The following is a 22,036-nucleotide window of genomic DNA, read 5'->3' as shown; positions in this document are numbered from 1 at the left end:
TCATGACCTCAATAGCACCAAGCTGTTTGCCTTTCAGAATAGCCTGAGGAGGAAGTGGGGGAAAATGCGATCAGGACCAGGTAAACAGGTCAAGACCAGGGCCTATGGACTTTATGTTATGTTATGTTGTTATGTTATTTTATTTTATTTTAATTTAATTTTACTTTACTTTTTACTTTTTTTTTTTTTTTAAGTAATCTCTATGGCTAATGTGGGGCTCAAACTCTCGACCCTGAGATGAAGAGTTGCACGCTCTACTGACTGAGCCAGTCAGGTGTCCCTCTCAAGACCAGGGCCTGTGAAAAAGCAGCACACCAAGAGTTTTATACAAAAACCTTTTATTTACTGTTTGTATTTCGTCTCCCCATCCCTATCCCCGATCTGGAACCCAGCCAGCTCCTAAGGCTTCCTGCTGTCTGGTTCTTGAAATTGGGGCCTCGGGGACATAGTTAGGAGTTATGAGAAGTGGGAATCTCCTCACCCACCAGTTGTGGAAGTTGAAGGAAGCTCTCCTGCCTGGCTGAAGCTCCAGCAGCCTCGCAGGGTAGCCCCTCAAGTCAGAGGATCCATCCCCCACTGGATGGATGGAAGAGATAACACACGTCTCTCCTGGGCCCAGAGGCTCCCTGTCACTCACTGCTTCTACCCCACGCCAGGCTCCAGAGCTGAGCCAATCTCTCACCTGGAGATGGAGCCCAGCATCAGAAGGGGGGGGGGGGACATGCAGCAGTTCTGGGTCCTAATCGACAAACGGGAAACAGGAAGAGGTTGGCCTGGTTGAACTGAAATGGGAAAGGGGAAGGAGGGTACAGGAGCACACAGGATGGGTTACTGGCCTGGGGTCGGGCCAGCTGGACTCCTGTGGAGAGAGGTTATAGCCCCTGTGAGAATGGGCACTTCCAGCTCCACAACCACCTGGAAGAGGGAGAAGGGAGCCCTGTCCCCACTTAGACAAAGGGCTATGACACAATAAACGCATTTGGTCTGAGAGTGCCAGAAAAGGGCAGCCAGCCCTCATCTGCCAGGCACAGGCTTGGCTGCCTCGTTGGCCACCACAGCCCACTCTGGGTACTGTCACCTCCGCCTCTACCATTACTGTCCCCCCTCAAGCTCTGCCTATCCCATGACCGAGCTGCGGATGGATACCGCCAGCCAGACTCCAGCTGGCGGGGCAGAAACAGGGACCCTGAGCTCCAGGGCCCTTCCCCGGATGAGGCCCACCCGTGGAGACGTCAGGGCCCTTCCCCACAGTCCCACTGCCAGGAGCCAGACACAGAGAGCCCTCCTGGGAGGGCACTGCACCCTCGGGTTCTCCGGAAGACAAGATCCTGGGGAGGCACTCTCAGGGGGGATGAAGCACCTCAGAACGGTCTTTGCTCCTCTTTCCGAGCCCCGGCCCCGCTCTCCAGGGTCAGAAGTCTGAATCTGCGTCCACGAGCTCGGCCTCCATCAGGTTGGTGCGGGAGTGAACGGGCCCCAGCCCCTGGCGGCAGCCCTGAGCCCAGGCCGTGGGAACTGCGGCACTGGGCAGAAATGGGTCCCGCAGGGGACCGGGCTCTGGGCAGAAAGGGTTGGAGACCAGGGTCCAAGCTCTCTGTCGGCAGGATTCCCCGGCTCCCCAGGCACCTGCGGCCACCAAACACTTCTGCCGGGGCAGCTGCGGCAGGCGAGGAACGGCGCTGGTCGCAGGGGCCGGGGCGGGGTGGTGAAGCTCAGGGGGTGGCACCAGGGGGCACACCTCCTTCTTCCTCTTCCTCCGCTTCTTCTTCCGGCCCAGGCGCTTCTCCAGCTCTGGGGAGATCTCTGCCTCAACCAACCACAGGTTGGCTTTTTCCTCTGGGGGCACTGGTGGCAGGAGAGAGAACGTGAGCTTGGGAGGCTGGCTCTGTCCGTATCACCCGTTCTGTCCTCAGACCCCTACTTTTGAGCTCTGTGACCCACAACTCTAGGTCTCCAGTGCCTCAGTTCCACACTCTAGACCCACCAGGGCCTTTCCTTCCTCCTCCCCTCTGGCAGCTGCTGGTGCTCCGGTCCCAAGAACCCCCAGCCTCCATGCCCCCACCTTCCTACAGAAGCCTGATCCCTCATACCTGGAGTTGCCACAGGGGTGACAGACACATCCTGGGGCAGTATGGCTCCTCGCCGAGCCACCATCTTCGTGACATGCTGGGCCCAGGCAGAGGACACGTCTGCGGAGGGCTCATTGAGGTCAAAGGCCAAACCCGCTGTGGGGATGGAAGGAAAGGCTAGGGAATCATGACTGCCCAGTCCTTGGATGGCTCCTCCCTTACTCAGCACATTTACCTTCTCCCAGCAGCTCCTTCCCCGTCCAGCTAGCCCAGAAAGCCCACCCAGGTAATCACAGCGATCTACCCAGTCCCAGTGTGAAGAGTAGGGCCTCACTAGAGGCCAGAAATCCAGTTCCTGGAGCCCTGATTTACTCTAGCCCAGGGAGAACAATTGGAGAGGACAGAAGGGAGAGGGAGATGAGTCCTTTTGAAACCAAAGTACCAGCAGGCAGAACCAGGAGCAAAAAGAGAGGGCAGAGTAGCCAGGGATGGAAGGGGGACTGGACAGAGTTGAGTGTGTGAGGAGAGGCCGGGGTGCTTTATTCCTCCCAGCCTTCCAGACAGTCCATGTGTCCACACCAGCCTAGGGGGATGGGGCCCAGGTACTATGGGTATTGAGTGGCTCCAGTGGAGGAAAGGGGCCCACAGCTCACCCACAGGCCCATCGTGGGAGACAGTGTGCATGCTGAAGGAGAGTTCCTGGCCTGGGTTCTGCAGCAGCTCACGCCGCTTGGAGAAGGCCTTGGCAATCATTTTGCTCTTCTTGATGCGTTTGGGCTCATCATCACTCTGCCCAGTCAACCTGAGAGCAGAAGAGGTGGGGGAGGGGAAGTGGAGGAGCAGCCTCTTCCCATCAAACCTCGTGAAAGACCAGTGAAGCCATTCCCTCCAGGGAAGTAGCCTCCAGAGGGCCCCAAGTCCCTCGAGGACTCTGAGGTGTAGAGACCTCTGCAAAGAAGTGGGCCTAGAATTCGGGGCTCCTGTATGCCCAGTACTCAAATCACTCTGATCATTCCACTCGTAGAAGATGCCAGAAGCTGGCTCAGCACTTGATCAGTCCTCCCAAGGACAGGAGGTGTCACCAGGGGGCAGTGGTGAGCCACAGAGAAGGCAGCCTTACGCAGCTCAGCGCAGACCCTTAGAAAACCAGCCTGCCCAAGACTGCTGGGGGACCATGGAGCCCACAACACCTGTTGGTGGGGACACCAAGCCTGAGAGAAGTAAGGCCACAAGGTCAGAACCAGCTGGCTGCTGACCCCACCTGCACCAGGTGCGCCTCCAGATGAGCAGCGTGGCTTTGGTCCAGACCCAGGTGCTCATGGCAATGCCGGTTCCAAACATGGCGAACAGGTTGATCTTCTCCACCAGGAGGCTAGGGCGATTCTTGATTTCACAGTCGGGGATGGGCTTCTTGGTGGGCAGCCCGATGGTCACATTGGCCTGGCACCTGTGGCAGGGGGATAGCAGACAGTTGAGGGTTTCTGGGTCTCCTGAGTAGTACCTAGAAAATCCATCCAAAGACTTCAGAAAGAGCTAAGCCCCACAGCAATGATTCACAACCCTGGGTGCTTGTTAGAGTCACTTGGGACATTAGAGTTACTTTTAATAACTACTAGTGTCTGGGTCACACCCCAGACAATTAAATCAAATCTCTGGGGAAGAACCAGCCATCAGTGTGGTTTAAAGACTGGAAGCTGGAGCCCTTAAGGAAGAGCCGGAGGCAGTCGGGACATGGACTGGTGTTCCTTTTAATGAGCCCTGTAACTGCTGTTCCTGCCATCAGCAAGGGTTTCAGCGGGTGAGCTGCCTTACGCTCAGATTCATCGTCACGGTGACACAGAAAAGCACAGACAAAGCTAGCAAGTATTAGCAGGTCGTTAACCTATCCTGGCGAGGCAACTATTTCTGTGCAGAGCTCTGTAACAGAGTACGTGAGAATGAGAGTGGCCAACACAGAGTCATCAGAGAAGCCCCCACATGAGAGGGCTTAACAGTTACAAACACACCAGCCAGACCGCGGCTCGTGCAGAGAGGAGGGCAGAGTTGAGCCAGGGTAGGAGAGCTGTCTGCCGTGCTTGCAAATTACAGAGCAAATGACATCTCGGGCGCCCAGAGCAAGGTGGGCAGTTTCACCTGCCATCGGAGGCAGGGACCTGGCAGACCCTTGCTGAGGGGCAAGAAGGGCGATCTCTGCAGTCCAGGCTTCAGCTCCCACGGCAGCTGCCCCCCAGCCCCCACCTCTGCACTCACAACACATAGTCCCGGAAGCTGCGCTCCCACTCAGCCTGGTTGAAGAAGTCGTAGAAATGGCAGCTGAAGGTGATGAGCACAAAGCCAAAGGCCAGGAAGCCAAAAATGCCTGTGGAGGTCCAGGGGTGGGCAGAGCATTACCTATCCAAGGTGTGGAGCAGCAGTGGGGACAAGGTACTTGCCCCCTCAGGCCTGAAAGATAGCTGAGTCTGGGGTGAATCCATGCCAGGCTCAGTTTGCTGTATTGTCCCACACGAGGCCTGAAGGGCACGTCAGCCAACTGTGGAGCAGTGGCCACGAGGAAGCGATCTTGGCGTGAACTTGAATTCCTCTGTCCAAGAAGGCCCCCTTCTTTTGAGTGGCTACCACCATCACCACACACGCACACGCACACGCGCACACACACACACACACTCCCCAAAGCCTTGTCTTGTCCCCCTGGCTGCTAACTTGCACCACTGACACTGCGTCCTCCAAGACCCTATCCCACAGGTCCCACAGCCCCAGGAGGGGACAGTGTTGGACTGGCCAGTAAAGGCCTTGAGGTCCACTCACCCAGGCGCAGCATGGTCTCATTGATCTTGCTGGCAGCCTTCTCACTCAGCAACCCAGGATGGTTGCTCTTGATGGAAAACAGAGTCATGACTCCTGGATAGAAGGAAGATGGCGGACATTAGTGGGGTGAGGCCACTCTCCCGGGAGGGATGGGTGGGGCAGGGAGTCCCCAGTCTGCTCCCTCCTATGGTTTACAGCTTGGGGAACTGGAGACACTGGAGAAAGGGAGCACAGGTGGTGGCAGATGTGCTGTGCCCTGGAAGGACCGGGGCAGAGCCCCGAACAGACAGACAAGAACAGAGAGAAAGAGACAAGAAGAGAGAGAAGGTGCCTTGTCCTGGCTCCAGCCACCCCTACGTAAGGCAGCCAGGTCAAAGCAGTGCTGATGGAAAAGGCATTAAAAAGAGACGCAAGAACAGGCTAGCCAACAGCAATGCAACGTGAGCCACATACATAATCTCAGATTTTCTAGCAGCCACATTAAAAAAGTAAAAAGATGCAAGGGAGGCTAATTTCCACACATTTCATAAACAATATGTCATTGTTTATTTAATTAACATTTCAACACAGATTCCATATAACAAACTACTGATGAGCTAGTTTGCTTTCTTTGTGCTAAGTATTTGCAATACCGCGCGGATATTATACTCAGGACACATCTCAATCTGGACGGGTTTCAACACATGCGGCCGGTGCCTACCGTACAGGACCGCACAGATACGAAACATGAATCAGAGGCCCCGAGACTGCCAACAAGAGGCGTGGGTTGAACCGAAGGCTGACAGCACAGGGCGAGGGGGCTGAAGTTTACAAAGAAAATGCAACAAGAAGGGGCTAAGAAGAGACGGAGGCTTACAGTGGAGGCGGCGGCTTCAGACGGGAAATGAGGGAACAGCAAATCTGTGAGTGTTGTGGAAACCGTTGTGGGTAGGAAGCGGATGAAGAGCCTGGCTCCAAGACATGGAGACCAGAGAGAAATTCAGGGTGCACACACTGTGCAAGGTGGCAAGGACTGCCATGACCGAAGGCCCTGAGCTGGTGAATGGGGACAGGCCAGGCGCTAGATCCCAGCTCAGGATCTGTGCAACAGGCTGCGAGCTCTGGCCCAAGGCCCTGGAGAAAGCGGCTGCATTTCTCTGGCCAGCACAAAAGGGCTGCCGCACCCCAAGGAGCCATGATACTGTGTCTGCCCAGAGGGGGCACCTTCCATTAGCACTGAGACCCTGGGTGAGCGACGGAGGTCCCACCGCCAAGGCAGCAAGCTGCCTTGCTCCTTGCTCCTCCTTCCGCAGAGCAGGTGCTCAGTGCATTTTGTTGCCTGGCTGGTGCTGGCCCGCTGCTCACTCACCTCGGATGAGGAAGTAACCTCCCACGATGAGCACCAGGCCGATCGGGGCCAGGACGAAGCCAGCGCGGTATCGGTAGTTCTTGTAGCCAACAAAACAGATGCCACTTACGGAGTCCCCATCCACCTGCGGCAGGAAGGGGTGGGGGAGGGACACAGTGGGTCACCAAGCCCACTCCGCTCTGGTCCCCAGTCCCCTACCAGTCGCCATACCTGGGCCACGGCAAGGATTGCCACGGTGAGGACAAAGGGGAGTGACCACGTGAGCAGGTGGAAGTAGGAGGTCTTGCCGGAGAGAGGCTGGTAGGTGGTGCCCAGGGCTTTGAAGGAGGTGTGCCAGGCGTAGGTGAGGACCACAAACCAGACAACACCAGCCATCAGGGCGTAGTACACGATGACAAAGATGATGACGCAGGACAGGGTCTCATTGGAGCTGTGCGGACACGTGAGGGGTCAGCTGGGGAGGTCATTCTGTACTTCCTTTATCTGCTCTCTCCACCCTGTCCCCAGATCCTTGGCTTCTAAGGTCTGGAGGTTCCCTAGGAGTCAGGGCTTAGAGACAGGACCCAGGTGGGATTCAAAGAGGGTATGGAACATGCCCCCCGGAGCAGATGCCAATAACCATAGCCCTAACGCTGGAATCTTCGGGCACCACAAGCAGAGCTGAAGCGTACACTGAAATCTCACTTTCAAGCCCCACCTGTCCCTTTTGTGGGAAACACACATTTCAGCCTTCTGCCCCTCACCCTTCCTTCTGGGTCCCCAAGACACCTACGTGGGCTCCCCAAGCCTCATGGTGCCATCTGCACGGCAGACGATCTCCCGGCGGGCGCCATCCATGAACTGGGCCAGCCAGCCAATGCTCCCCACAAAGAAACACGCGTTGACATAGAAGAGAATGACAGCAGGGTAGCGATTCGAATTCCGCCAGTCAGCCACAAACGTGGCCTAGGAGAGAGAAGTGAAAGGGCCGTTCTATGAGGTCAGGGTGATTCTGCTGCCACAGACACCCTTGTCTGAACCCCGGGCCCCTCCTATCCAGACCCTTCCCTGGGGACCCGACCAGGTTATCCCCTCCCCGCTTCCCTCTGCCCCCATAGTCCAGCTGCCTGACAATCCACTTCCTTCCCACTTTCTAGGCTGTGGGTTCTAGGCCCCCTTTCCGCTGACACCCCCCCCCCGCAGGCCTGCCCTCCACTGACCAGGGTGAAGAGCGTGCAGAGGCCCGTGAGCGCCCCGAAGGCTGCGATGTAGCTGTGCATGTCCTGGTGCTCGGCCTCGGTGAACAGCGGGTTCTGACACTGGATCCCACATCCCTCCACGTCCTCATACCAGCTCTTGGGGTTGTCAGTCCGAACCAAGGGAGCCTCGCACTGGCCCGAACTGTTGAACTTGATGTTCTGCACCTCATTCTGGCACAAGGGAAGGGGAGAAGCCAGTGCAAAAGGGAGCAGGAGGCCCAGGGGTGCTCTTTGGTTTAATACGAGGCATCAGGGTAGCACGGCGGAGTGCCCAAGAGCACAGGCTGGAGACAACCTTCCAGCTTTTGAATCCCAGCCTGGCCACTCCATGACAATTATATCAATAGCCTGGGGCAAATTATCTGACCTCTCTCTTGCCTCAGTTTCCCCAGCTCTAAGATAGCAATTGCTACTTCAGGGTATGGTGTAAGGGTTAAATGAATAAATAGATGTAAACTGCTTATATGGTATTTGGCTGGTAGTAAATAAAAATAACTAGTATTATTACCAAAATCATTGCTGTTATTATTATTATGACTTCCACCTCTCCTTGGCCACCAGAATGAGATCACCCACCCTCCATCTTGGCATCTCTAGCTGTTTTACGTGTGCATGCCTTGACCCCTAAATACGTGATAAACTTCTTGGAGAAGGAGCTCCTGGCGTCCGTGAGGCCACAAACTCCCCAACACCTAGTAGAGTAGGTGCTCAAAAAATATTTGTTGAACGCAGTTATCTTTTATAAGTAACAGATAATCCCTAACAGACGGGCCCAGCCAGTGAGCGTCAGTTTGGGTTTGTGGCTCATTGACCCCATGGCTGCAGATGTGGGGTCTCCCAGGAGAGAAGGCTGTGGGGCTCCCCTGCCCCTGCCTCCTGTGGGGGCCCTGCCCTAGGCCTGGGGCCTGCCCCCTCAAAGCACTCACCGGGCAGCCCTCGGGGAAGCGGTCGGGGGTACAGCGCAGGAAGTCAGGCCAGCCGCGCTCCCTCTCCACGATGGCACAGGGGCCTCGGGTAGCCTGGCAGAGGGTGCGGCTGGGCAGCTCCACCCGGTCATTCTCGCATTTGGGCATGTACACAGCACACAGCAGGGGCTGGATCACTGCCCAGCAGCGGGGGGCGTTCCGGAGGCCTGTGGGAAGGCAACAGTGTGGATACATTGCCGTGAAACCCCTCCCCACGCTGACCCACAGTCACAGCTGTTCCCAGGCCTCAGGCAAGTCTCTGTGCCACAATGCTAGAGCGGGCAGGCACAGTGTTTCTCAACAGGGCATTTGGGCAGGATGATTCTTTGTGCTGCAGGATATTTGGCCTCCCTAGACCCTTCCCACTAAATGCCAGCAGAACCCCGAAGTCATTATGACAACCAAAAAATGCCCCCCTTTGCCCTTACTCCAGGGTTGGTGACTGGAAGAAGGCCAGAAGGGGAGCCTCTGGGATGCTGGTCATGTTCCATTTCTTGATCTGGTAGTGGTTACATGTGTGTGTTCACCTTGTGAAAAGCAAGCCTGTGATCCACACACTTTTCTGAATGTATATTGCAATTCAATTTAAGTTTTTAAAAAGCAGCCTCCATTTCCAAATGCCCTGCTAGGGAGTATTATGCCTCTGGCTGAGAACCCCAAGCCGACTTGCCTTTTACCTTTTCAGGGGCATCCTTAAAACCTTCTACATGTCTCTTCCAGGGAAAAGGGAGGTGGGACCCACCCCTCGCAGGGCCCACGCACCAGAACCAGATGTTGCCCCTCGCCCAGACCCCAGGATCCTTGTTTCTCTTACCAAGCTGAGGTGAAACAGAGAACAGGTGGGAGCTTAAGAAGAGGTAGTCAGGGGAGCCAGGTACTCCAAAGCCAGAGGAGGAAACAGGAAATCAGATGGAGAGAAACAGAGGAGGCTCTGTCCAGTGCAGAGGGAGGAAACGTGTTGTCAGCAAGACAGAAACAGGTGGAGGTCTCCCAGCGCCCCTGGCCCAACCCAGGCCTCTACCCTGCTCCCCAGGGGCTGGGCCCACTCAGCATTCTGCCCTCGTTGCCCTCCTGAGTCATCCCTGCTTCAGGAACACATGTTGCCCACACAAGAAGTTGTATTAGGAGAGGCTTCTAAGGACGTGAGACCAAACTGGGTGACTGCCACACTGCCAGGCTGGGGGTGGTGGGGGCAGGTGCCTGCTCTTTTTGGGAGGGAGGCAATACAGTAGAGAGATATGGGGCATGGAAACTGCAATTAGCCTCCCTAGGTCCCCAAACCTTGGCTCTACCATTAGCCGGCTGTGTGATCTTGGGCAAATTTATCTCTAGCCTCAGTTTCCTCATCTGTGAAGTGGGGATAATAGATTTACCTCGTGGAAATGTGAAGAGTTAGATAATGCATTGAATGTGGTTAGCATCGTACCTGTCAGATAGTAGGTGCCCAGGAAATATTTGCTGTTATTACTCATCTGAGATCTCTGACCACTCACAGCTCCCACCACCACAAGCCTATTCCCAGGGCCACAGAGCAAGTTCCCATCAAGAAGTGATGTCGTGGGATGCCTGGGTGGCTCAGTCTGTTCAGCGTCTGCCTTCAGCTCAGGTCATGATCCCAGACTCCTGGGATCGAGTCCTACATTGGGCTCCCTGCTCAGTGGGGAGCCTGCTTCTCCCTCTCCCTCTGCCTGCCACTCCCCCTGCTTGTGCGTGTGCTCTCTCTCTGACAAATAAATAAATAAAATCTTAAAAAAAAAACAAAACTGACTTATAAAAAAAAAAAAGAAGAAGCAATGTCCTCAGTTAACTGTTTCCAGACCCGACTCAAATCAGAATCACCTGGGGACCCTTATCATTCTAGATGGAGAACCCTGCTCTCAGAAATTCTGACCAAGTCAGTATGGATGGAGAACACAGCAGTAAGGTTGCCAGGAGTTGGGTAGGAGGAGAATTTGCCTGCAAAGGAGCAGCACAAGGGAATATTTGGATCTGATGGGATTGTCACTATCTTCAGTGTAGTGGCTGGTTACCTAACTATGTGTTTGTCTAAATTCATAGAACTGTACAACAAAGAAAAAGTGAATGTTACTGGATGCCTACTGAAAAATATATTTAAAATGGCGGGAGCTCACTGGAGTAAAATGTATTCCAGAGGAGTAGCAAGCAGTTGATTAATAAAAATATTGTGTTGTTTTTCTGCATTTTGTGATATTTGCAGTAATCAACTTCTAAAAATGTGGAATTTTGTTGCTTTTCTTTTTTTTTCATTTAAAATATTGTTTTGTACTGTAAAAATAAACTACCCAAGGAAAAGACAGATTATTAAAGAAATCTTAGAAGACAATTGAAGAACTATCTAGGGGAAAAAATAATTTGGATCCTTACCCCATTTCTTACATAAAAATAAATTCTGGATGAATCAAAATGACTACATGTGTTTTAAAAATTAAAGTACCAGAGGAAAAGATGAGAAATGTTTTTTAAAATCTTGAAATAGAGAAGGTTTTTTTGAAGTATGACACAAAACCCAGAAGCTATAAAAGATTTAAAAAGACTTCAGAAAAGTAGATAATTCAGTAGAGTAAAATACAAGATCATAAGAAAAGCAATACACTTAAGAAAATATATATTCTTTTCTTTTTTTTTAAGATTTTATTTATTGGACAGAGAGAGACACAGAAAGACAGGGAACACCAGCAGGGGGAGTGGGAGAGGAAGAAGCAGGCTCCCCGCTGAGCAGGGAGCCCGATGTGGGGCTCAATCCCAGGACCCTGGGATCATGACCTGGGCCAAAGACAGATGCTTAACCGACTGAGCCACGCAGGTGCCCCTCATTCTTTTTTTTTTTTTTTTTAAGATTGTATTCATTTATTTGAGAGAGAGAGAGAGAGTGCAAGCAGGAGGCAGGGCAGGGGGGAGGAGGAGGGAGAGAGACATGGGGCTCCATCCCACCACCCTGAGATCATGACCTGAGCTGAAGCCAAGAGTCAGACCAAGGGTTTGAAGCTGAAGGTCGGTCGACTCAGCCACCCAGGTGCCCCTCAATCTCACTCTTAATGAACTAAATGTGAAATAAAGCTACAATGAGATAGAATTTTTAAACTTTTAGAGTGATAAAGATCAAAATAGTTGAAAACGTTGTATTTTTTTTTTAAAGATTTTATTTATTTATTCGACAGAGATAGAGACAGCCAGCGAGAGAGGGAACACAAGCAGGGGGAGTGGGAGAGGAAGAAGCAGGCTCATAGTGGAAGAGCCTGATATGGGGCTCGATCCCATAACGCCGGGATCACGCCCTGAGCTGAAGGCAGACGCTTAACCGCTATGCCACCCGGGTGCCCCGAAAACGTTGTATTGACAAGAATGTGGGTGAAACTGGCACGTATATTTTTAGTAAGAACAGAAATTAGTAAACACTTGCAGAGACTGTTTGGTATTATCTATCAAAATTTTATACTTGCGATCCCACTTCACATGTTTACAAAGATAATACATAAGATTATTCATTGCAGCGTTGTTTGTAACAGCAAAAGAGTAGGACTGTGTGAACGCACAGCCATCCATAGGAGACCAGCAACATAAAACATCATATATCAACATAATAAGACACTACGCAAGGTCGAACTATTTGCACTGAAATCAAACTATCTCCAATGGATCTTGTTACATGGATGCAGTAGAGTGAGAACAGTCTGAAGAGCAGGCTCCTAGTGGTTGTAGGAGGAAAAAAACTAAGGACACATCTACACTTAAACATATGTTGGATATCTCTGAAAGGACACACAAAAACCAGTACTGGCGGTTGCCTCTACGAAGGGGAAGTCAGTAGCTGGAAGAAGTCGAGGGATTTAACTTTTGTTACTTCTGAATTCTGTCCTATGTGCCCATACTACCAATTTTTTTTAGGAGTAATTAAGCTTAAAAAAATAAGTATGCAAATTACCGAGATGGGGGAATCTCCCTAGAGAAGAGAAGGGAACAAAACTGTAGACAAGAAGAAAGGGGACCTCAACTTTATCTGTATTATTTTATTTCTTTGATTTTATTAAAATCTGAAACAAAAAGAAAAAATAAAGACATAGGTGTTCTATTAGTCTTGGCATTTTCTATATTCATAGACTTCTTAAATATTTGGCATGATTTAAACTTTTTTAAAAAGATTTTTATTTATTTGAGAAAAAGAGAGCACACATTGGGGGTAGGGCAGAGAGAGAGAGGGAGAAGCAGACTCTCCACTGAGCAGGGAGCCCGAGGCAGGGCTCAATCCAAGGACGCTGAGATCATGACCTGAGCCAAAGGCAGATGCCTATCCGACTGAGCCACCCAGGCGCCCCTGCCACAACTGAAACTTTAAAAATGACTTTTTGTGTGATTCTGATGATCAGTCAAGTTGAAAACCATTGTTCTGAGATTGGCTTAACATTAGGAAATTCAATCAATGCAAGTTACCACATTAACAGATTAAAGAAGAAAAATATCGTATGATGGTATCAGTAGATGTAGAATTAGTCATAGAGTCCAACATCCATCCACGATAAAAAGAAGAACAGGCCAATTAGGAATAAAAGAACACTTTCTTATCTGATAAAACGTAGCTACAGGAAACCTACACTCAACATCATATGTAATCGTGAAGGACGGAAAAACTTTAGAACACAGAAAGTCAGAGATAAGGGATGCCGCTACTTTTACCCCTATGTATTTAACAATGTACTGGATGTCTTAAGTAGTGCATTAAGAGGCAATAAAGATTAAAAGATACACGTCTTGAAAAGGGAGATACAAAACTCATTACTCACAAATGAGATGTCTATGTGTATAGAATAAATCTAGCTAGTTTACTGGATTCAAAATCAATTGTATTTCTAAATGCCAGCAACGAACAGAAAATGAAATGTCAAAGGGACTATTTATAATAGTGTTTTAAAAATCAAGTACCTAGTATTAAATCTAACAAATGACATTTAAACACGGCACAAAAATTAAAAATTTGGGGAAATGAAAGATCTAAACAGACAGAAATATATAATGAAATGATTGGAAAACTCAATATTGTAAAGTTGTCTTTTTTTTTTCAAATTAGTCTGCCTACTCGATGTAATCCCCATCAAAATCACCAGCAACTATTTTTATATTAAAACACAAAGGGTCAAGAATAGCCCAGATTCTATTAGATACTGCTATACCATAAATACTATAAGCATTATAAGAATAGTGGAGGGGTCGTGATCTCACGGTGGTCAGAGGGAGCCCACATTGGGCTCTTTGCTCAGTGCGGAATCTACTTGAGATTCTCTCTCCCTCTCCCTCTGCCCCACCCATTCATGCTCTCTCTCTATCTCTCAAATAAAAACAAAAACAAAAAAACAGTGGAGGTTCTTTTCTTGGCTTGGAACTCACAAAGAGTTCCAAGATTTTATTTATTTATTTGAGAGACAGTGAGAGAAAGAGAGCAGAAGCTAGGGGGAGAGGCAGAGGGAGAAGCAGGCTCTCCACTGAGCAGGGAGCCCGATGCGGGGCTCGATCCCAGGACTCTGGAATCATGACCTTAGCCAAAGGCAGATGCTTAACCGACTGAGCCAACCAGGTGCCCCTCACAAAGGATTCTCAGAGAGATTTAGGGGCCCATGAACTTGGATGAGAAAAAAATTACATCTAACAGAGGGAGAAAGAGAGGGGAAGCAGGCGGGGAGCCCCACACAGGGCAACTTCAGGATTCTGAGATCGTAACCCGAGCCAAAAATCAAGAGTAGGATGCTTAACCGACTGAGCCACCCAGGCTCCCCATGAAAGGACTTTTTAAAATAAGACAATAAGCGCTAATCATAAAAAGTTTTATAAATGACTACCTTAAAGCTCAGAACTTTTGTTTAACAGAAGACACAAAGAGAATGAAAAGGCAAGCCACAGAAAATATTTTCAACACCTACAACCAATAAAGGACTCACACCCAGCATAAAGAACTCTTACAAATCTTATGAAAATGACAGCCCTATAGAAAAATGGGCCAAAGATGTGAACAGACATTTCATAATAGAAGAAATCCAAATGGCCAGCAAATATTTGAAATGGTACTTAACCTCACTAGTTATCAGGGAAATGCAAATTAAAACCATAAATACATACCACAATATAGCCACCAGATTGGCAAAAATGTAAAAGGCTGACAACACTGAGGATCAGGAAACACGTGGAGCAATGCTGACTCTTCTACGGGATTACTGGGGAACCTCAGTTGGTACAACCACTTTGGAGAACTGCTTCGTATTACCCAGTAAAGCTGAAGGTTATGCATGCCCTACTGTCTGGAAATCCCATTCCTCTAAGTAGGTACCTAGGGAAAATTGACCCAGGTGCACAGGATATGCACAGAAGAATACTCACAGCAATGGTATTCACAGTGGCCAAAAACTGGAGACAACTTAAATGTTTAACAACAACAAGATGGATTAATAAATTGCGACATAGTCTACAACGGAATACCGTTTGGCAATGAAAAAAATGAGCTGCAATAACATGGATAAATCTTACTTACAAAAGAATGTATAACAAAAGAAGCCGACATAAAAGACAAAAGAAAACACATATCATGATTTGCTTAAAGCTCAAAAACATTCAAAACTGAAATGTACTGCTTAGGGATTCCAAAACTAGATGAAAAAACTGTAGAGGAAAAAGGAATTGATAATCAAAAACATTAAAGTAGTGGTTACTTCTAGAGTTGAATGGAAGGAGATGTGATTGAAAAAGACAAAGGGGATCTTCTGGTGGCCCGGCATGATCTAGTTCTTGACTCAGGTGTCTCTTTATAATTATTTGTTATTTAGTTCCTCTGTGTTTTATGCACCTTCTGTATACACACAGCATTTTACAATTAAAAAGTTAAAAATCTCAGGGCACCTGGCTGGCTCAGTCGGAGGAGCGTGCAACTCTTGATCTTGGGGTTGTGGGTTTGAGCCCCACGTTGGGTGTAGAGATTACTTAAAATCTTTAAAATAAATAAATAAAAATAAATTAAAACGTGAAAACTCTAAAGCAAAAATTAAAACTTGGGCCAGTAGATGCTTTTCTGTATTTTCATACTTTCCAAATACACGTATCTTAACTGATTCTCCTCATCAGCCAGGTTTGGGAATAGCTCTCGGGAAATTCTTTCTGATCTGCCCCTGCAAACAACCCACCATCACCAACAACATCCCTCCTCTCATCACCTCAACCAGATGTCTGAGAGGAAAAGAGAAACTCCTGCCAGCTTCTCTGGCTCTCTTCTACTGGCGGCCCCCGGCTAGGCAGCAAGGCCACACATCACTGTGCACACACAGCACAGCAGTGGTCAAAGAGGCTACGTGCTGGCCATCAGGGACCTAGTTCCCTCACCAGCCGCAGGTCTCTGCTTTCTTGCCCCATATACCAAACCAGATTTGGCCCAAGGTGGTCCGGGGCCTGGATATTATGTTTGTCTGGTCAGCCTGGAATGCCTATGAAGAGACATTTCAAACTGTAATGGGGAAAGATGCTGAGTGCCTGAATAAACCCAAGTCCAGAGAGTCGAAAGATACAGGAGGGACCTGGGTTCTCTGCAGATCTAGAAAGTAGTCCAGCCTGGGCTGTAAACTTCCTCGCTCCATGGCGTACTTCCAAAGGCTCTAGGCTGAGGAAGCACGCAGTGGCCGCTCTCTTCAGCAACTCCTATTCCAAATCTGCTGGTAATCTCCAAGAGATGTCCACTGAGCCCCTCTAACTCACATGGCCCAACTGAAGCCATGCTTTCTTCCTCAAACTCCTCCTCTCCTCCAGCATCCCCAGCTTAGAGAAACAGAACAATTCCACCTTCCCCTGAAGCCTGAAACCTAGGTCCTCCCGCTCACTCATGCCTTCCATCTAACTCATCAGCAAGCCCCGTTGGTTCTAGCTCTGATATTCTGGGATCTGTCCACTTCCTTCAGCCATACCCATCATCTCTGGATGATGGGCCCCCACCTCCATCATGACCACTGTCATCTCTCACCTGGACTACTTCAACCATCCCCTAGACAAGCAACCAGGCTCCAGGCCCTTCCCCCTCCCACGGCTTCTTCACACAATACTCAAAGAGATCTTTCTAAAATGCAAATATGATTACATCTCTCCCTTGCTCAAAAGCTTTCAGTGGCTCCTTATTATCTCCTGGATAACATCCAAACTTCTTAATACAGGGTATGAATCCCTTTGCTTTCTAACTCTCTATGTCTTATCTCTTATAATTCTATCCCTCACACGCTTTGATCCAGCTCTGCTAAAATTCTTGCACTCTTTTCAAAGTACCAAGCCCTGTCACCTCCTCACCTTTACATGCTGTCTCCTCTTCCTATTCCTTCCCATCCACCTTGGCTCAGGTAATTCCTACTTATTTCTCAGGTCACAGGCTAAAGGTCAGTTCCACTGGGGGTCTTCCCTTGCTCCCCAAAGTCCTTTGCGTTCCTTCAGCACACTACCCTGTCACAATACCTCTCACAGGAACTGCTAAAGCTGTTTGTCTGTTTTCCGCTTGTTGGCAGGGATCATGTCTGTACTCCTCGTCTTTATAGGGCCCAGAACCTGATCCAGGCTGACATGTAGCAAGCACCCAATGCCTAATTTAATGAATGAGTGGATGGCTGTTACTTCTCGAGGCTTAAAAAAAAAAAAAAGAAGAAGAAGAAGAAGGCTCTACCTTCAAAAGTCACCAGATGAAGACAACCTAGACCATCTTCATCCTTCACCCACAAAAACACCTCCAAGAGCCGGTGACACTGACCATTTAGACACGGTCAAACCAAGACCACGTACTCAGGACAGGACAGCTCACTCACCAGAGGCTCCCAGCCGAAGGCCTGTCTGTGATTCTTACACTTGGCTCTGATTTATTCTACCTACCACTCACCCAGCTTGCACCACCATCTGCTTCTGACCCCATTGCCCGGAACATCTGGCAGAAAGAACGACCGGAAAACACAATGTGACGGAGCTGAGGGATGATGGCAGCAGAGAAAACTGCAGAGTGAACTAAAGACCTGGGCTCCAGGCTGGCACCTCCGCAGGACCCTCCCTGACCCACCTGAGGCCCAGCTAGGAAGGATCGAAACTGCACAGCCAGCAGACGGTACGAATTCCTAAACTTTCCTGCCAAAACCACTTCTGCCTGCTCAACAGCTTCTCTCAGGAGTAGGGACTGCAAAGAGGTCCGTACCCTTCCTCCTTGATTTGATGGGAACTACAGAAGGGCAGCACCACACGCGCATTTAACTTAGCAGAATTCAACCACGGGTCCCTGCAAAATAAATAAGGAGAGAAGGGTAGGGGTGGGGGGGTGTGAATATCCTCTCAGTGTGAACAACTCGGAACCGAGTGAGCTCCCAGTGCTGAGAGATCTGATTCTCCATACTGCTGGCTCCTAAACGCAGCCTTCTTTCAGGTAGTGCTCAAAGAAACCTGCTTACACCTTTCTTTCGTGTTCCTTTTTTATTCTTTCAGTCTTCTGCTCTTTTGCTTTTACATAACTCTAAAGACTAAAATTATATTTTCTAGGTATGTCCCTTCTTATATACTATGCATCCCTATATGTTACACATATATACAAACATACTACCACAAAAAGAGTGTAGAGGCAAAATCACATAGAACTTATGTTAATTGTAACTTATGGATTTTTCAAAGCTACGGTTGATTACACATGGCTTCTGCCTACATGCCGACTTTAGAACCTGATACCCACTGAGGATGTAGCTCCACCATGGGTACCATCTTCCAAGTTCCTCCTCTGGCATCTGCCAGAGAATGATACCAGGCCAGGAATGACAAGCTTTGTCCAACATCCAGCAATGACTCTGAGAACTCTAGTGGCCAAGTTGACAATGACAGGCAACCCACATATGCTCCATCATCACCAGCCCCCAGGGCAGAACTGAGATGTAGGGCACCCAAGCCCTGTCCAAAGGAGGAGGTTGTCAAGTTGGCGTCTGACTTTCAGTTTTTCTGTTTCGAGGACAGTTTTGGAATCACACTGACTAGAAGCAAGGGATGACAAGACCAGTTCTCTTCCCCAGGCCCCCTCAGGCCCCCAACCCAGAAGAGAACCACGTGGGGAGAGAATCCACTCCACACTGCTGAGGAAGGACTTGTTTGGGTTCACGCTGCAGTTTTTCAGGTAGGCCATAATCCTACCCTGAGGTGAGTGGTCTGGGACTTCAGACCACTATGAAAGTTTCCACAGGCTCTCAACGTCCCAGACTTAAGTGTCCTTCTGCAGCCCTGAACCCTCCTGAGGATCCAAGCTTCCAAAGAACACACAAATAGTCCTTAAAATAGCCTCATTCCTTCACAACCTCAGAAAAAGATCAGAGTCCCCATTTTTCAGATGAGGAAACAGGGAAATCTCCTGTAAAAGCAAGACAAGATCACAGTTCTCCGGACTTCCTGTCTCCCAAAACAAGATTTCTGGAAATTTCTGGTTAACGTTTAATTACTCAACACCAGGGGGTTTCGATTCCGTCACAAATTTCACTTAGTTCTTTCCCCCCGCCGTGTCCCTCAATGCCTAAATCTACCCCATCTTTCCTTTTTTCCTCTCCAACTCGACTTCCCGGTTGGTTTATTTTCCAAGATCTAAACACCTCCTTGAATCCCCAAGGACCCCGCTTCCAGAGCAGCACTTAGATGGAGCAGCTCCATTTCTTAAAAAACGTCCTTTCCGGTGGCTCTGAGCCCCCTCCTCATGGGCCCCTCACCCCTTCACACACACACACCCCCACATCCTTGGCGCACCCACCCTGCTCCGGCCTTTTGTGACCGGCTCCCTCCACTGCCTCGCCCTCCCTCCTCACCGAGGGTCCCAGCCTGCTTACAGCCGGCACCCAAAGTTTCCGACTGTGTTCTTCCAACTCTCCCGGGTGCAGCTCCCGCCCTCGCCGAAGCTCAGGCCCGAGCCTATTCTTCCCAAGCGCCCCGCATCCCACCACTGCAATCCCCGGCTCCGGCTCCCGCGCGCTTACCCGACCAGAGCACGAGCTTGCCGTGCGCTTCTTCCTGGGAGTCCGAGTCCCCGGCCAGCAGCGTGGAGGTGGCCCCGTAGGGCAGCGCCGAGCCCAGGCACACGTTGTAGCGCAGCGGCTCGCAGGGGGCTGAGCGGCCGCAGTGGCTCAGCAGCGGCGGAGGGCCGGTCACGGCCGCGCTCCTCCTTGCGCTCCCGCCCGCGCTCCGCGGCCCAGGCCCAGTCGCGTTCCCGCTCAAGGCCGCCCCCCGGCCCGGGCCCCCCAACAGCAGCAGCAGCAGCCCCAGGAGCAGGATCTCCGGCCCCCGTGCGAGGCGGGCAGCGGCCATGGCCAAACCCGCCAACTCAGCAGAAGCCCCGGCGCCCCCGCCCGCTCTCCGGAGCCCCCCGGCCACACACGCAACCCTTGGGGCCGCGGATGTGGCTCAGGCGACCTGTGCGCCCCGCAAGTCCGGTACCGGGCCCCCTCGGACGCTCCGCGCGCCGCGGGCCCTCGGCGCCCAACTTCGCAAACTTTGGACCCCGGGGCCCATGTTGGGCGGCTGAGGCCCCGGCCGGGATGCACCACTCTCTACTCTTTCTCCGGGCAATCCAAATTTTCTTCAGCCTCGGGAGCCCCCTGGGCCCCCAATCTCCAGCTCCATTCCTTCTTCCACCATTAAAACTACCTCCCGGCCCTGCGATGGAGGCCAGGCGCGGGCCGGCGTTGGGGGACTAGCTCCCCGGCTTCTCCTCTGTGCCAGCCCGCGGCCCAGCCGCCACCTTCGCCCGAGCGCGCCGCAGCCCCCCGACTTCTCCCACTGACTCCCCGGCTCCTTTGTTGCTCTAGCTCGCTCGGCTCTCTGGAATGCTCGGGCCTCGCCGAGCCAAGCCCGGCCCCACCTCCGCCACGGCTTGGGGAGGGACTGGCAGAGGGAGGGAAGAGGAGGGGAGGGGATGCGAGAGAGGAGGAGCGCGAGCTTCACTGTCCCGGGTGCCCAGAGGGGCCCGGGCCAGGCGGCTCTGGTGACCCCATTCGCCGCCCTGGGGCAAGAGATGGGAGGAAATCGTGGCCGGGAGCTGCAACCAGACTCAGCGGGCACCTTGATCGGCCTGAGGATCGTTCGACTTGTTCGTCTGCAGGAATAGACTCTTCTGGTTTACGATGGGAGAGTCGGGGGATGCCTGAAGTCCCCAGAAGCCTACATCCTTGCTCGGTCCCCCAACCCGCCGGTTTTTTCTGTTTTTGATCTTTCAACTTGTCCCGGGGCCCCCTGGAGGAGAACCAGGGTTTGGGAGACTCGCTTGTCTCAGTCCTTCTAACTCAGGACCTGTGTGAGAGATAACTCAGAGTCACTCGGGGCAGCTGCCTGACTGCTGTTACCTGTGAGAGCAGGTGTCTGGAAACCAAACGTATCAATATCAGCCTTTATTGCTACAGATGTGTGAAGTATGAACCGTGGTTTCCAAAGACTGACCCTGGCATGTCTTTGGTTATGTTCAAAGGAAGCCATTCCATTCTTTATGGCCCTCGCTGCTCATATGCTGGCTGAAAACGTTTCTGCTGCTCTCCTTCCCTAGTCTACTCATTTGGCCTTTCCTCACTCCTTTACTTGTGGGGCTTTGAGTCACCGCCCTTGATTTCACCCTGCAACAGTTTACACCTGCAACAGTTGACAGCCAGGGGTCCCTCCAGGAGAGTGGACTTCCATTGAGCAACTTTTCCATGTTGCAACACGCTAGGATGGTTTTTCCTTTCTCACCCCTACCCTTACCCCTTCAGCACTGCTGAAGTAGATGAGTTTTGTTGAGTTTGGCCATTTAAGAGCAAATTCGCTTTTGCTCTTCAGCTACCACCCTCAGAAACACAGAGAGAGGATTTAATTCAATTTAGTAAGTCTTTCTGAAATCCTAGGATGTCCATAGCACCAGAATAATGATATCCTTGCAGAACTTGAGAACTTGCATTTTACCGAGGAGACAGCCTTGCCCTCAGGAGATAGTAATATATCATCATAAAGCATGTCTTCTCCACCAGGGCAGGGACCTTACTCTATTCTCTGTAGTCACAAAGTATCTGGTGCAGTCAGACATGCATATTAATCACGCAAAAAATTAGCTGCCAAAATGAGGTGTATGCAATGATGAGTATGCAATAGGCATTTCTAGCAGGGAGAGATTGGTGTGGGGAGAAGTGGAGGACGTGGGATTTGAATCCAGCCCTGAAGTGTGAGAAGGAGGAGTTAGAAAAGTAGAGAGGAGTAGAGTTGCCATTACAAGCACAGGAAACTATGACTTTACCCCAGAGCGTGGCTGGCCTGGCAATCAGGACACAGTAGAGGAGAAGGAGGGAAAATGATTGGTAAGAAACCTCTAATGGCATAGAGAGGAATTAAGGTTTAAGCCCATTGGCAACAAGGATACAGCGCAGATTTTTGATCAGAGGATTGATATGCTTAATTAATGAGGCATTAATGAGGCAATGTGAGGATGGTCTGAAGGGCAAGAGGCTGGAGGCAAGGGACCATTTTGAGGGAAGTCACTAGTGATTTATGGAAGAAGTGGGACTAGACTGTGTCATTACAGCATAATATTCCCACTGGAAAAATAATTTAAAGCATTAT

At 50.7% G+C, this 22,036-nt stretch overlaps 1 protein-coding gene across 2 annotated transcripts; it reads right to left on the bottom strand.

Moving 5' to 3' along the window:
• Positions 1 to 321: 321 nt before the first annotated feature.
• Positions 322 to 20,338, bottom strand: SMO (smoothened, frizzled class receptor). Of its 2 annotated transcripts, XM_034671884.1 has the most exons (13): positions 19,435 to 19,572; positions 9,240 to 9,356; positions 8,387 to 8,592; positions 7,422 to 7,631; positions 6,995 to 7,167; positions 6,433 to 6,652; positions 6,223 to 6,346; positions 4,875 to 4,967; positions 4,320 to 4,428; positions 3,331 to 3,516; positions 2,723 to 2,871; positions 2,091 to 2,225; positions 322 to 1,845 (listed from the first exon to the last, which is right to left on the bottom strand). In XM_034671884.1, exons 3-13 carry the CDS (start codon positions 8,531 to 8,533, stop codon positions 1,412 to 1,414), a joined length of 1,980 nt encoding a protein of 659 aa, XP_034527775.1. In that variant the 5' UTR covers positions 8,534 to 8,592; positions 9,240 to 9,356; positions 19,435 to 19,572; the 3' UTR covers positions 322 to 1,411. The 2 variants fall into 2 exon arrangements, with proteins under 2 accessions (XP_034527775.1, XP_034527770.1); XM_034671879.1 differs by lacking the exon at positions 9,240 to 9,356 and having other exon boundaries at positions 19,435 to 20,338.
• Positions 20,339 to 22,036: the final 1,698 nt, after the last annotated feature.

The sequence above is a fragment of the Ailuropoda melanoleuca genome, chromosome 1 (genome assembly GCF_002007445.2).
Source record: "Ailuropoda melanoleuca isolate Jingjing chromosome 1, ASM200744v2, whole genome shotgun sequence".
NCBI lineage: Eukaryota > Metazoa > Chordata > Mammalia > Carnivora > Ursidae > Ailuropoda > Ailuropoda melanoleuca.
This window is presented reverse-complemented; position numbering and strand designations above follow the sequence as displayed.

Coding starts and splice junctions, on each gene's coding strand:
- SMO (XM_034671879.1), bottom strand. CDS start 19,762: ATGGCCGCTGCCCGCCTCGCACGGGGGCCGGAGATCCTGCTCCTGGGG. Junction 4,429..4,874: donor TGAGACCATGCTGCGCCTGG/GTGAGTGGACCT, acceptor GGACCTCCACAG/GCATTTTTGGCTTCCTGGCC. Junction 3,517..4,319: donor AGCTTCCGGGACTATGTGTT/GTGAGTGCAGAG, acceptor CCCCTGCCACAG/GTGCCAGGCCAATGTGACCA.